Genomic DNA, 12,104 nt, shown 5'->3' on the forward strand with positions numbered 1-12,104 from the left:
CGGACCTGGAAACCTCCAGCCGCAGGGTGGGTGTGAGACTCCCCTGGCTGCCCGCTCCCCACAGGTGCAGGGCAGAGGCTGAGCGCAGGGCAGGGCCACTGCTGCTCTTTCTAGTGGCCCCGTGTGGCGCCTCTAACACAGGTACTCAATAAATATTGGATTTGACTAAATAAACTCAGGGGCTTGTTTTATCCATAAGCCTCAAATTGGTTTTATGAATAAATAGCCACTGGGGACTGTTTGTTCTTAATAAAGCGTTTCAGTTCCTTGGAACTCCAGCCCCAGCCACAGGAGGGACCCACGAGACAGTGTGTCACCCTGGGGACCCGGGAGAGATGCGGAGGCGGAGCAGGCCCCCCGGGGGCACCAGGACCCACCCCAGTGGGCGCAGCTTGTGCGGGAGGTGGGCCCCAAGTCTGACTGACTAGGCCATCTTGCAAAGCCCAGAGCTGGCCCAGTCAGAGGGTCCTGAGCAGCCCCAGTGGGTCCAAAGCTTTCTGGGAAATGCCTTTCGACTGCCTTAATAAAAATGGTGGCCGGGTGTGGTGGCTCACGCCTGCAATCCCAGCAACTTGGGAGACCAAGGTGGAAGCGTGGCTTGAACCCAGGAGTTCAAAACCAGCCTGGGCAACAGAGCAAGACTCCGTCTCTACAAAAAGTTAAAAAAAATTGCTGGGTGTGGTAGTGCTCGGCCGTGTCTCCGCCACTCAGGAGGCTGAGGAGGGAGGACTGCTTAAGCCTAGGAGCTGAAGGCTGCAGTGGGCCACGATGGTGCCGGCACGCCAGCCCGGGTGACAGAACGAGACAGAGCGAGAGGCGGTCCTGGAACACGTGGGTGTCTGACCCACACCTGCTCTGACATGAGGCGTGGAGTTGGGTCGGAGGCAGAGACTGGAGCTGGGTCACCACGAGACTTTATTGAAGACAGAATGCACAGACACCAAGTGCCCACAGCCTGGCCTAGTGACGCTCCCATACCAGGCTTCCTCCGCGGGCTGCTGTGCTGGCCCCCCCGAGCTCCTTCCGCAGCCCTGGTACCCCCACGCCCCGGCCGGCGCTGTGTGGCTCAACTCAGACATAGCTGGTAGCGCAGCGGGGACCAGCATGGCCAGCCTTGGGCCAGAGCTCCCCGCCCCCACTCCTCCCAAATCCCACCGAGGCCCGACCTCAGCCCTCTGGGTTTGCCAAGTCCTGCCGGCTGCTGGGGCCACACAGTTTGGGGACACACTTGTCTCTGAAAGCAGATGAAGAAATGGAGGCCCCAGGAAGGCCGGTCCGCTGAGACCAAAGCTTACTGTCCCATCTCCTTGTTCTTTCTGGGTTCGGTGTGTCCCCTGCTGGATTCTCCTGCAGATGTGTTGCTCCTGAAGTCACAGGACAGGGGTCTGGCGCTGGCCACGAGCCTTCTTCTTGTCCCCTGTCCCCCATCTCACACAGACAAACGGCAACTCCCCTCTTCCTTCTCCTGCCTGGAGCCAGCGTCCTCGTGGTTCAAGATGGTTCAAGAATCCTCCAAATCTCTGCCTGCTCAGATGCGCCCCTGGGTGAGAGGGCCTCCAGAGACCCTGGCTCCCAGCTTCCGGGGCGCTGGCCCCAGCCAGGCCAGCCAGAGTCCTGTGTGGATGAGGACCGGTGGCAGGAAGGGTAAGGGAACAAGGAGGAGCTGGGTGCTGGCGATACAGCTTCTATCCCAAAGACAAGTATCACAAAACCACTTCAGTTGCAGCTGCTCTGTTCTTATCTCCAGCCGAATGTACTGAGGTCACAACCATGGAAACCAAGGGTCCTTCCATCCTCTGGACCCAGGAGCTCAGGCAGCCAGCTGGGTGGCCTTTGGTGTAACTCTCCGAGATGTGTGCAAAGTTTAGGAGAATGGAGGAAGGCCACTGGCTGATCCGTAGACCCTACCGTGCATGTGGAGGGGTGACGCACAGGCGCACCGCCTCCAGGTCCCCGTGTGGCCACGGAGAGTCCCCTCCCACTCAGCTTAGTCTCAAGCAGAGAAGCAGGAAGAGGTTCGGTCAGGCGGCCTTGTGGGATGGAGGGCCACGGCCATTCACCCTCAAATCGGGCCCTGGGGGACAGGGTTTGGGTTCTGTGGGTCCCCAGCGACCCTGTGCACAGGCTACCCTTGGCCTGGTCACTCAGCCCTCAGGTCTCGAGCTGTCCCTGGCCCAGGGCTCTCGCAGCAGTCCCATCCTTCTGTCTCCAGCCATTGGCACTGGTATCAGACTGCAGGCTCTGCAGGGCTAGGGCGAGAGGCCGTGGCCCAGAGCAGGTGTGGACAGACCGTTTTTCCCCAGTGCCAGCCTTTGAAGATGTCCCCAGGGAGGGTGAGGGCGGAGCACTGGCCTGGGCTCTCTCAACCATGCCAGGCTGTGCCCATTCAGCCGGTGCTTGGTGGGGCTGCATGCTCTCACCCAGGGGCTGGTACTGGAACCGGGCAGTAATGGGGCTCTAGAAGGGACAGACATCTCCAGTACAGCCGGCCATGGAAGACAGATGCTGCCCAGGTCTGGACCACAGGCTCCCAAAACGACCTCCACCTGCCCCCCAACCCCTCGCCAGGCTCCAGCCGGGGTGTGTCTGTTCCGCAGCCAAGGCCTGGCACAAGGGCCCCAGCGCCTCCTGCTGCGCCCACACAGCTGCGAGTCCATTAACTTCACACTCACCGGGAGTTTGTTTGATGACACATCAGAAAGCGCTTGGCACTTTCTAAGCAGCACCTGGCACGGACAGGCTGGCAGCTCCCGCCCGGGGCCTGTCGGTGGGGGGCTCCCAGGATGAGACTCGGGTCCCACCCAGCCCCTGTGGTGTGACAACATGCCCTGGCAGCCCAGGCGGTCTGGGTGGGCTCCCTTGGCTTCTAGAGGGTGGGGAGAGGAGCAGACGGAGGACTTCCCTTGGACTCTCCTGTGGTCATTTTGCCCAAATCTTGCCCCTCCTGGCCCCGCACCTGGGCTGCTCCATCTACCACCCCGGCCACACTGGGCTGCCGTTGCCTGATTCTTGGCTGCACCTGCAGAGGGCAGGGACCAGGTCCTGTCCCGTATGCAGGGCAGGTCGGGCCCATGAGAGGAAAGCGCGGCAGACATCTGTGTATGCGGGTGACCCGGTGGCGCTGGAATGCATGGCCAGGTCACACAGCCTCTCCTGCCACCCCCCTAGTGGTGCCAAGTTGGATTTATTGTTTTTTAAGCACAAACTTCGGAGGGAGGGGAAGGGAGAACGGAACCCCACACCCCCCAGGCACCTGCCATGGGGTGTCCCTTGGAGGAAGCCACCTCCCCTCCTGCCCGAGGAGGGGCTGCTGGGCAGATCCCCCAGGCTGACTCCAGACCTTTCGGGGCCTTGGAAAACCTGCCCTTCACCTGACGCAAGTGCACATGGGTCCGGGGCTGCTGAGCAGACAGCAGAGGACTGGGCTCCAACCCTCTGCCCTTGCAGCTGCTGGTCCTGGGAGTCTGCAGGTCTCACCTCCGTGTGCACACACAAGCAGGGGTGACAGCGTGCGGGGTGCTGGGAGGATTCAATAAGAAACTGACCAGGTGGTGCCTGGTCTGGTGCCCGAGTTCCCCCCTCCCTGCCCCATTTGCTGGGTGAGGCCGACCGTACCCCTTGACCACTTGCTGGGCCTGGGTCCGGGTGGCAGTGGCCAGTCACCGGCAGGGGTTGGCCTCCCCATGGAGGCAGTGGCCTCAGGGAGAGGATCATTGCCCCCGAGGCCCTCCGGGGGGGCCTCAGGACCCTTGAGTCCCTGGGAAATTGGGGGTGGGGGTGGCACAAGCCCCATCCCAGCCCTGCCTTGGCCCCAGCCCAGAAAACCAAGAGCTCCCATTGGCACATCCAGCACGATGTGCAGGCCCCGCCCACCTTCCAGAGGCAGGGAAAATGGGATAGGGCTCGCTGCCCGGGGTAGGAGGATGGCTGGGAGCTGGGTTGGGCCTCATATGAGACAGACAGCAGCTGGTGGGCACGGCAGGTAAGGGGACTGGAGATCCCAGTCCTGCAGGGGCAAAAGGTGGGTGGCCCCCAGGGAACTGGCCTCAGCCTTGGGGTGTGGGTCCCCGCCCACAGCAGCTCCCCAGCCTGGCCTCAGGGTATGGTGGGTTGTGGCCACAGCCAGGCTGGAGCCCTTGGGGGAGAGGTGGGTTCTCCAGGCACTAGGGAAATGGGGGTGGGGTTGGCATCAGGAGGGCTGGAGGACACTGGCCTCAGACCTGACCTCGGAGAGGCCTGACGTTCCTTCATGATCTGCTAGGAGGGCTCCAGGGGTGCTGTCTGCCCCTGGCTCTCTGTCCCCATGATGCCCAGTGTTTGGGTGGGCAGAGCAGAGGGCTGCCAGGGGCATCTGCTGGAGCCAGGGCGTGGGGCAGACTCCACCATCGTGGCCTGGGGACAGCAGACAGCGCAGGAGCCACAGTGGGGGAAAGTAGGAGTTGGGGTCGTCAAATTTGTCAGTCCCCATCAGCAGAGGCAAGAGACCAGTTAGCTGCCGAATGGAGAAGGTGGGGGCGCTGAGGTGTGTGTGACTTCACCCGCCCAGGGGGCTTCGTGTCAGGGATGGCCCGGCCCCTCCCTCCTGGAGATTGGGTCCACCAGGCACAGGTGGGTGGAGAACGTTCACGAAGGAGTGAGGTGAGGACGGGGATGGGGCGATGGGGAACCAGTGGGGCCAAGGAAAGGGTGCACCGGTCTAGCGGTCCTCCCGGACCGGCCGGATCTTCATCTCGGAGAACTTGAGTGAGTACTGCCAGCCGGTCCAGGAGGACCACTCCACGCCGTCAGCATAGGAGGCATGCGCCCCGCGCAGGTACTGCCCGTTGAGATTGGATGTGTGGCAGTTGCGGTACCACCAGGCCCCACGGTAGAAGGCAGCGCAGTTGTTCTCTGAGTGGTCGCCGTCACGGTCCTTGGTGGTGAACCTCATGCCGCTGTGCTTCAGGAGGGAGTCACCTGCGCAGGGGTGCACACGCGTGTGGGCACGGGTACGTCCTCGGGTCTACCACGTGTGAGCGGACACCGCGACACTGCACGTGAACCTGGACGTGAGTGCATACACGTGCGCACGCGCTCTCACACACACCTGCCCCTCCACACCCGGGTGCATCCAAGCTGCTTGCACGTGGCCCCTCCTCAGGCATGCCTGGGGCTGCCCCTGGGTCTATGGGGTCTCTATCCCTCCCTTGGCTTTTCCACTCTCCCCTCTGCTGCCTCCCCTTCCTCTGCCTGAGAGGGGAAACCCAACCCGGGGTGGTCCAGCCACACTTTAGAGACCCAGCAGACGCAAACCCTGGGTCTCCTGATTCCTGGCTCTGGGCTCAGTTTCTTCATCTGCAAAGTGGGAAAACTGTCCAGGCTCTGCTGACTTCTCCTTGCAGGGAGGGGTGAGGACCAAGTAGGACTTGGAGGGGGAGGCATGTAGCCTTGACCCTGACCCCAGAGGGCCGAAGGGTGTGACCGGGCAGGACCTCCTCCGTCTTTCGTCCACAGGCCGCCCCCCTTCCCCATCCCTGCCGCAGCTGGAGCCTCACCTGCAGTGCCGGAATAGTCAGCCACGGTGAGTGGGTACCCGTCATCCTCAGGGTCTACAGAGAACAAGCCCACACCGAAGCTCCCGTAGCGGGCGTAGGCCGTGCCGTTGTCAAAGTCCCCCAAGTCCACGTGCAGCTCGTAGGCGGCCTGTGTGGTCAGGGCGTGGATCCTCTTGAGCCCTGAAGTCAGGGAGAAAATGGTGGGAGAGGCTGAGGGGCATCGGAAGTGACTCCTCAGGGGGAAGTGATGAATGACAGACGAGCTCATGCAGTTGGTGGCAGAAAGCGACAACCACCAAATGCAGGCACTCAGCCCTGGGCTGCTTCCTTCTTCCTGCAGGCCTGTGCTCGGCAAGCCCTTGAGGAGGGTTTGCGTGTCTGGTTTTCTCTGTTCTCTTTGTGTGGAGCTGTGATGCTTTCCAAACGCTGGGCCTCTGAGCTGGCGGGAAGACTGCAGGAGGCAGAAGGAGGTGTGGGCGACAGCACCCCTTACCTGGACTCCAGCCAGACTCCAGCCAGAGCCAGACGCGATCCAGGATCTGGTGTTTGTGTTTTCCTAAACCTGGCCTCTGGACCTTTGCACATGCTGTTCCCTCCACCAGGGATGCTGTCCCTACTCTTCCTCGCTTGGTTACCTTCTGTTCGTTTCAGGAAGGCTGCTGGACCTCCCGTCGGTGTTGAGGACCTCCTCTGCCAACCCATGTGCCCCATCAGTATTTATCTTTCAGGGTCCTGGCTGCCTGTCTTGTCAGTTTCCCCACCAGTGAGGAAGCCCCATGAGAGCCGTGTGTCCAACCTAGCCACTGCTGACCCCAGCGCCGGGGGTGGGGCCCAACAGAAGGGTGCTCACCCAGAGCTGGCTTAGTGGATAGGAGGCAGGAGGCGGCGCCCTCATCTGTTGCCCCGGGCCGGCTCTGGGCCCCCATCCCACTCTCTCCCTCCTACTGTCCAGCCCCAGCTCAGCTCTGCCCTGCCCATCCCCGGGGTCTCACGCCAGGCCTCCCCCACCACACACACACACACACACATGCGCTTAGACACTCAAGGTGCTTCCCTGCTGGTGTGATTATCTCTTGATTAAGAGGGCATTTAATGAAATGATTTACAAGTTAGCCGTAGCGAGAGACCTCTCATCCGCTTCTCCCTCCTGCCTGCTTCTCCACAGCTCCACGCCTCCCCGCCTGCCCGGGGTCCAGCCCGGGGACAGTGTGTGCCGGCTGGAGGCTGCAGGGATCCTCCCCCATCCCGCCCGCCCGGACAGAAGACTTTGGTCCCAACCACCAGGCCCAGGGACCCGAGAAGCCGCTGTGGAGGGGTCACAGCAAAGTTGACCCATTAGCCTTGTTCTTCCCCAAGTACCTGCCAGGGCACAGAGGGTCTCGCCCTGGTCCCCACCTCCCTCCCTGCCTCTCTGCTGCTCCCACGGTGGAGTCGCTCTCGGGCTCTGGGCCCCGACTTGGCTCAGCTCTCGCAGGGCTGATGTGAGGAGCCAGGAGAGCGTCACACACGAAAGGGCAGAAGGGAGGGAGTCATGACAGCAGCCGCCACCTGGACGCACTCGAGGGGGCGAGCAATGCTCTCAGCGCCTTACGCAGATGAGCGGACCCAGTGGAATTAGAGTGAGTCCAATTTAATTACAGAATCCCTGGGCCGCTCTTCTGGCAGGCCGGCCCGTGCACACTTGATCCAGGTGCTGATGCTGCTTCCCGAGGCCCCGGGGAAGGAGTGCCTATTACCCCGTTTTATAGGGGAGGAAAATGAGGCCCAGGGAGGTTAGGGAACTGGCCCGGGTCACGCAGCTGGTGAGTGGCATTGCTGGGATGTGAACCCAGGCAGAAGGGTCCAGACACCCTGCTGCTATCCAGACCTGACTCAGAACGAATCAGATGATGCAGGAATAGGGTGAGAGGGAGGCCGTCCCGTTGGGATGCTGGAAGATTCCTTTTCCCACCACTAAATGGCCACTGTTACCCAAAGGCCACCATGAGCCACTCCTCTGGGTTGAGTGACACTTCATGGTGTCCTGGGGGCTGCTTTGCAGGATGCCCGAGGGAGGGGCAGGTGGGGACCCAGGGCCTGGGCTCCTCTCCGCCTATCTTCCAGTCTGTGCCGCCTCCTCCCTCCCTCGCCTCCCTGCCTTTGCTCTCTGGCTTTCTCCAGCTCTCCCAGCTCCCCCAGCTCTCCCAGCTCCCTCAGCTCTCCCCAGCTCTCCCCAGCTCTCCCAGCTCTCCCCAGCTCTCCCAGCTCTCCCCCGCTCTCCCCAGCTCCCCCCAGCTCCCCCCAGCTCTCCCAGCTCTCCCCAGCTCCCCCAGCTCTCCCCAGCTCTCCCCAGCTCTCCCAGCTCTCCCCAGCTCTCCCCAGCTCTCCCAGCTCTCCCCAGTTCTCCCCAGCTCTCCCCAGCTCTCCCCAGCTCTCCCCAGTTCTCCCCAGCTCTCCCAGCTCTCCCCAGCTCTCCCCAGCTCTCCCCAGCTCTCCCCAGCCTTCCAGGACTGCCCCCAGCCATGTTAGCTGTTCTTCCCAGATTCCCTGGGCCCCTGGACGGCAACCCAAGATCCAACTCCTTCACCAGCTTAAATCGCAGAGAGCAAGAGACAGAGCTGACGGCTTGAAACAGACAGGAAATCACTAAGACCCTAAACCTCACATGGCCGTCCCAGTGGACTTCCAGCTGGACTAAAGCTCTCAACCTAAAACAATACTAGAAAAACAGAAGAAAAGGCCGGGCAAGGTGGCTCACGCCTGTATTCTCAGCACCTTGGGAGGCCGAGGCGGGCGGATCACAAAGTCAGGAGTTCAAGACCAGCCTGACCAATATGGTGAAACCCGTCTCTACTAAAAATACAAAAATTACCCGGGCATAGTGGTGGGCACCTGTAGTCCCAGCTACTCAGGAGGCTGAGGCAGGAAAATCGCTTGAACGTGGGAGGTGGAGGTTGCAGTGAGCTGAGATAACGTCACTGCACTCCAGCCTAGGTGACAAAGCAAGAGTCTGTCTCAAAAAAAGAAAAAGGAAAACAGAAGAAAAAATACAGAAGACTTTTAAAAAAATGAAACTAGGAAGGAAAGGAAACCAGGGGCTAAAACGCAGAAAGACAGGAAGAAAAGCGTGACACAACTGACTGCATGAACATCTTAAATTTCTAGGAAATAAGTAACAATATGAACCCCAAAAAAGAAAAAAACTAAAGACAAATGGCCAGGAGTTAATACCTGTAATGTGTATTGGACAAATGATCGACAGCCTTAATATATAAAGAGCTCCCATGACTCAATATGAAAAGACAAAGCACTCAATGGAAGGGATGGGGAGGTTGGCGAGGCAGAGGAGGGGCCGGTGCCTTTGACATTCCTGTCAGGGCTCATCTGCAGGATGCTGGAATCAGGACCTGCTTAAATGCTTCCTCAAGCACCGTCTGCGGCTACTGATAGATTTCAATTAAGATACCACGAGCACGGGCACCATCGCTGCTCCAGGGGGTGGGTGGTGGCGCGGGCATGCCCCAGCCCTGCCGCCTTGTCCTTATCTTTACCCCCACCTGGAGGGGCTGGAGGGGCCTCAGGCAGGGTCTCCCCATCTCCCCTCCTTCCATCCGCCAGGTTCAGGGGATGAGGCAAGCTTGGTTGGGCGCCAGCGTGTGGACTCTGCTGGGGCTCCCCACACCCCAACACACGCACACTAGTGACCAGGGACCTCCCTTTCCTGAACCTCAACTTCCTCATCTCTAAAAGGAGGGGATGACAGCAGGGCCCCCACTTAGGTGAGCTGAGGTTTCGGGGGCGATCGGTCCATGGGAAACGTGTAGCTGGGCGCTCAGTGGGTAGGTGGTCAGCGTGGGGTGTGGGCATGAAGTCCACTCGGAGTGTGACCTTCCCTGCTGTCAGCATCCCTCGGTAACAGGGCTCAGCAGGCAGGTGGGAGAGGGCCCTGCCCTTGTGGGCCCGGGTGAGGAGGGGGCAGGCGTGGGTGGTGGGTCTTGCCAGGGGCCTCTATGCACACAGAGGAACGGCCCTGCCTCTCGGGTCCCTGCCCCCATCTCCCAGGGGTGTCACTGACTGTTCTTACAGGCCTGGGGCCCTCGTGACCCCGGCTGGTGTCCAGACTCCACTCAGCCTCCCAGGTGGTGCTTCCTGCCAGCCACACCGGCCCACACCTTTCTCACCCTCTCCCTTCTGGCCCAGGGACCCCTCAGCTCTGGCCCGCACAGGGGAGCTCCATGGATGTCCTCGTCCATCTCACCCTCTCCCTCCCACCCAAGGCCCCGCTCAGCTCTGCCCCGGACTGGGGGACTCCATGGATGTCCACACCCTGGGGGCATAAGTGCAGGAGGACACCATGGGGCATGCGAGGCTGCCCAGATGACACCAGGGCACATGGCCCCTAGCGCCTTTGTGTTCCACGTACATTCAAAACATGCAAGGGAGTGATGTCCCGGAGCACAGGGCTTCTTTCTGGAGTGAAGAACATGCTCTGGACCTAGTGGTGATGGTTGCACAATGCTGAATATACTAAAAACCACGGGGTCACGTGCTTCCAAAGGGGGAACTTGGCCGTATGTAAATCGTATCTCAAGAACAGCCAGAAAAACACGCCTTACTTCAAGACACAGCCACCTCCCAAATATGTAAGTAGATAGGACCTCAACCTTGTGATTCTTTTAGGATATTTTGCTAAGATAAATGATATTTCGTGTTGACAACTATGAAGTTTTGTCTAGAATGTTTTGTTTAGATAGTGAAATTTTAAGGAAATTTCAAAAATTTAAAAATACTCAGTGAAGGCCCAGCACCACGGCTCACGCCTGTCATCCCAGCACTGTGGGAGGCCGAGGCGGGTGGATCACCTGAGGTTGGGAGTTCGAGACCAACCTGACCAACATGGCGAAATCTCTACCAAAAATACAGAATTAGCCAGGCATGGTGGCACATGCTTGCAATCCCAGCTACTCGGGAGGCTGAGGCAGGAGAATCGCTTGAACCCAGGAGGCGGAGGTTGCAGTGAGCAGAGATCACGCCATTGCACTCCAGCCTGGGCGACAAGAGCAAAAACTCCATCTCAAAAAAAAAATAAAATACTGAGTGAATTTGAAGGTAAATAATCCGTCAGAACCTTCTGAGCCCCTACTTCGTGCCAGGTAGGGGCAGTGTCCAGCAGTAGGAAGGCGTGGGGGTGCCGCAGGCCCCAGCAGGAACCCTGGCTGGGAGCACCACTGGCCGCTCCTGGGAGTTACATGCTGGGTGTCCCTGGCACCCTAGGGCAGGGCGATATCGGGGCCTACTCTAGCCTCCCTGGGCCTGGCACTGGGCCTGGCACGCTGATGAGCATCTGCCCAAGCTCGCCTGACTCAGGACAGCCAGCAGATCCCAGTGACCCCAGCAGGAACCGGCCTCCAAGGGTGTGTGGGACCCTCCGCCTCCGCCTTTATGAGCCGTGTACATGGAGCCCACCCACGCTGATCACTTTCCTTGGCACTGTCTGGCCTCATTCCTTCTGAATGCCTGTCACCTTCACGCAGGACACCTGTGAGCTGGCTCAGACATGCTGAGGCCAGGAAAACCCAGCCCAAACCCATCCAGGGAGCAGCTGGGACCCAGCTATGTCCAGAAGGCATGGGGCAGAGGCCCACTGGGGCTGGGGTGGGGCTCACCTAGCCAGTGCTCCCCGGTCAGCCTGCCGAAGCCTTCTCGGTATGCGTCCCAGCCCCGGAAGAAGTTAACAGAGCCATCCTCTCTGCGCTGAAACACCTGCAAAGGAAGATGGGGATAGAGCGTTGGCCCTGACCATCCCAGGACTCACAGCCCAAGTGAGCCCATCCCGCCCGAGACTCCCCTCACCCTGCTCCCGACCAGCTCCCTCGGGAGGGCAGGGGCCCAGCCTCCCACTTCCTGCCACAGCCCCTGGCCCCGAGCCTAGAACACAGCAGGGGCTCCAGAGCTCAAGGTGGGATTGACCAAATGGCCACAGGTCCCCGAAACGGCTCCGCAGGAAGGAATTCCAGGCCAGGCGCAGTGGCTCACACCTGGAATCCCAGCAATTTGGGAGGCTGAGGCAGGAGCATTGCTTGAGCACAAGAGTTCAAAACAATATGATGGGACCCGTCTCTATAAAAAATTTTTTAAAAGACGCCAGGTGTGGCACCGGGCACTTATAATCCCAGCTACTTGAGAGGTTGAGGCAGGAGGATCCCTTGAGCCCCGGAGGCTGAGGCTGCAGTGAGCTATGATCACGCCACTGTACTCCAGGCTGCACGACAGAGCAAGACTCTCTTAAAAAAAAGGGGGGGGTGTGGGCCGGGCACGGTGGCTCATGCCTGTAATCCCAGCACTTTGGGAGGCCGAGGCAGGTGGATCACGAGGTCAAGAGATAGAGACCATCCTGGTCAACATGGTGAAACCCTGTCTCTACTAAAAATACAAAAATTAGCTGGGCATGGTGGCGCGCGCCTGTAGTCCCAGCTACTCGGGAGGCTGAAGCAAGAGAATTGCTTGAACCCGGGAGGCGGAGGTTGTGGTAAGCCAAGTTCGCGCCATTGCACTCCAGCCTTAGTAAGAGTGGAACTCCATCCCCCCCCC

The 12,104-nt window shown here is 60.1% G+C and overlaps 1 protein-coding gene across 1 annotated transcript in view; it reads right to left on the reverse strand.

Annotated features, from left to right (window-relative positions):
- Positions 1–897: 897 nt before the first annotated feature.
- The window catches only part of FIBCD1 (fibrinogen C domain containing 1), a 40,526-nt gene continuing 29,319 nt past the window's right edge, over positions 898–12,104 (reverse strand). The window contains exons 5-7 of the mRNA XM_032257617.1: positions 11,180–11,276; positions 5,535–5,714; positions 898–4,956 (exon numbers count right to left, since the gene is read on the reverse strand). Coding sequence (XP_032113508.1) covers positions 4,697–4,956; positions 5,535–5,714; positions 11,180–11,276 — 537 coding nt within the window. The 3' untranslated portion in view covers positions 898–4,696. The remainder of the gene's footprint in view (positions 4,957–5,534; positions 5,715–11,179; positions 11,277–12,104) is intronic.

This window comes from Sapajus apella, unplaced genomic scaffold (assembly GCF_009761245.1).
Source record: "Sapajus apella isolate SASKATOON/1434 unplaced genomic scaffold, GSC_monkey_1.0 scaffold97, whole genome shotgun sequence".
In the NCBI taxonomy this organism is placed as follows: domain Eukaryota; kingdom Metazoa; phylum Chordata; class Mammalia; order Primates; family Cebidae; genus Sapajus; species Sapajus apella.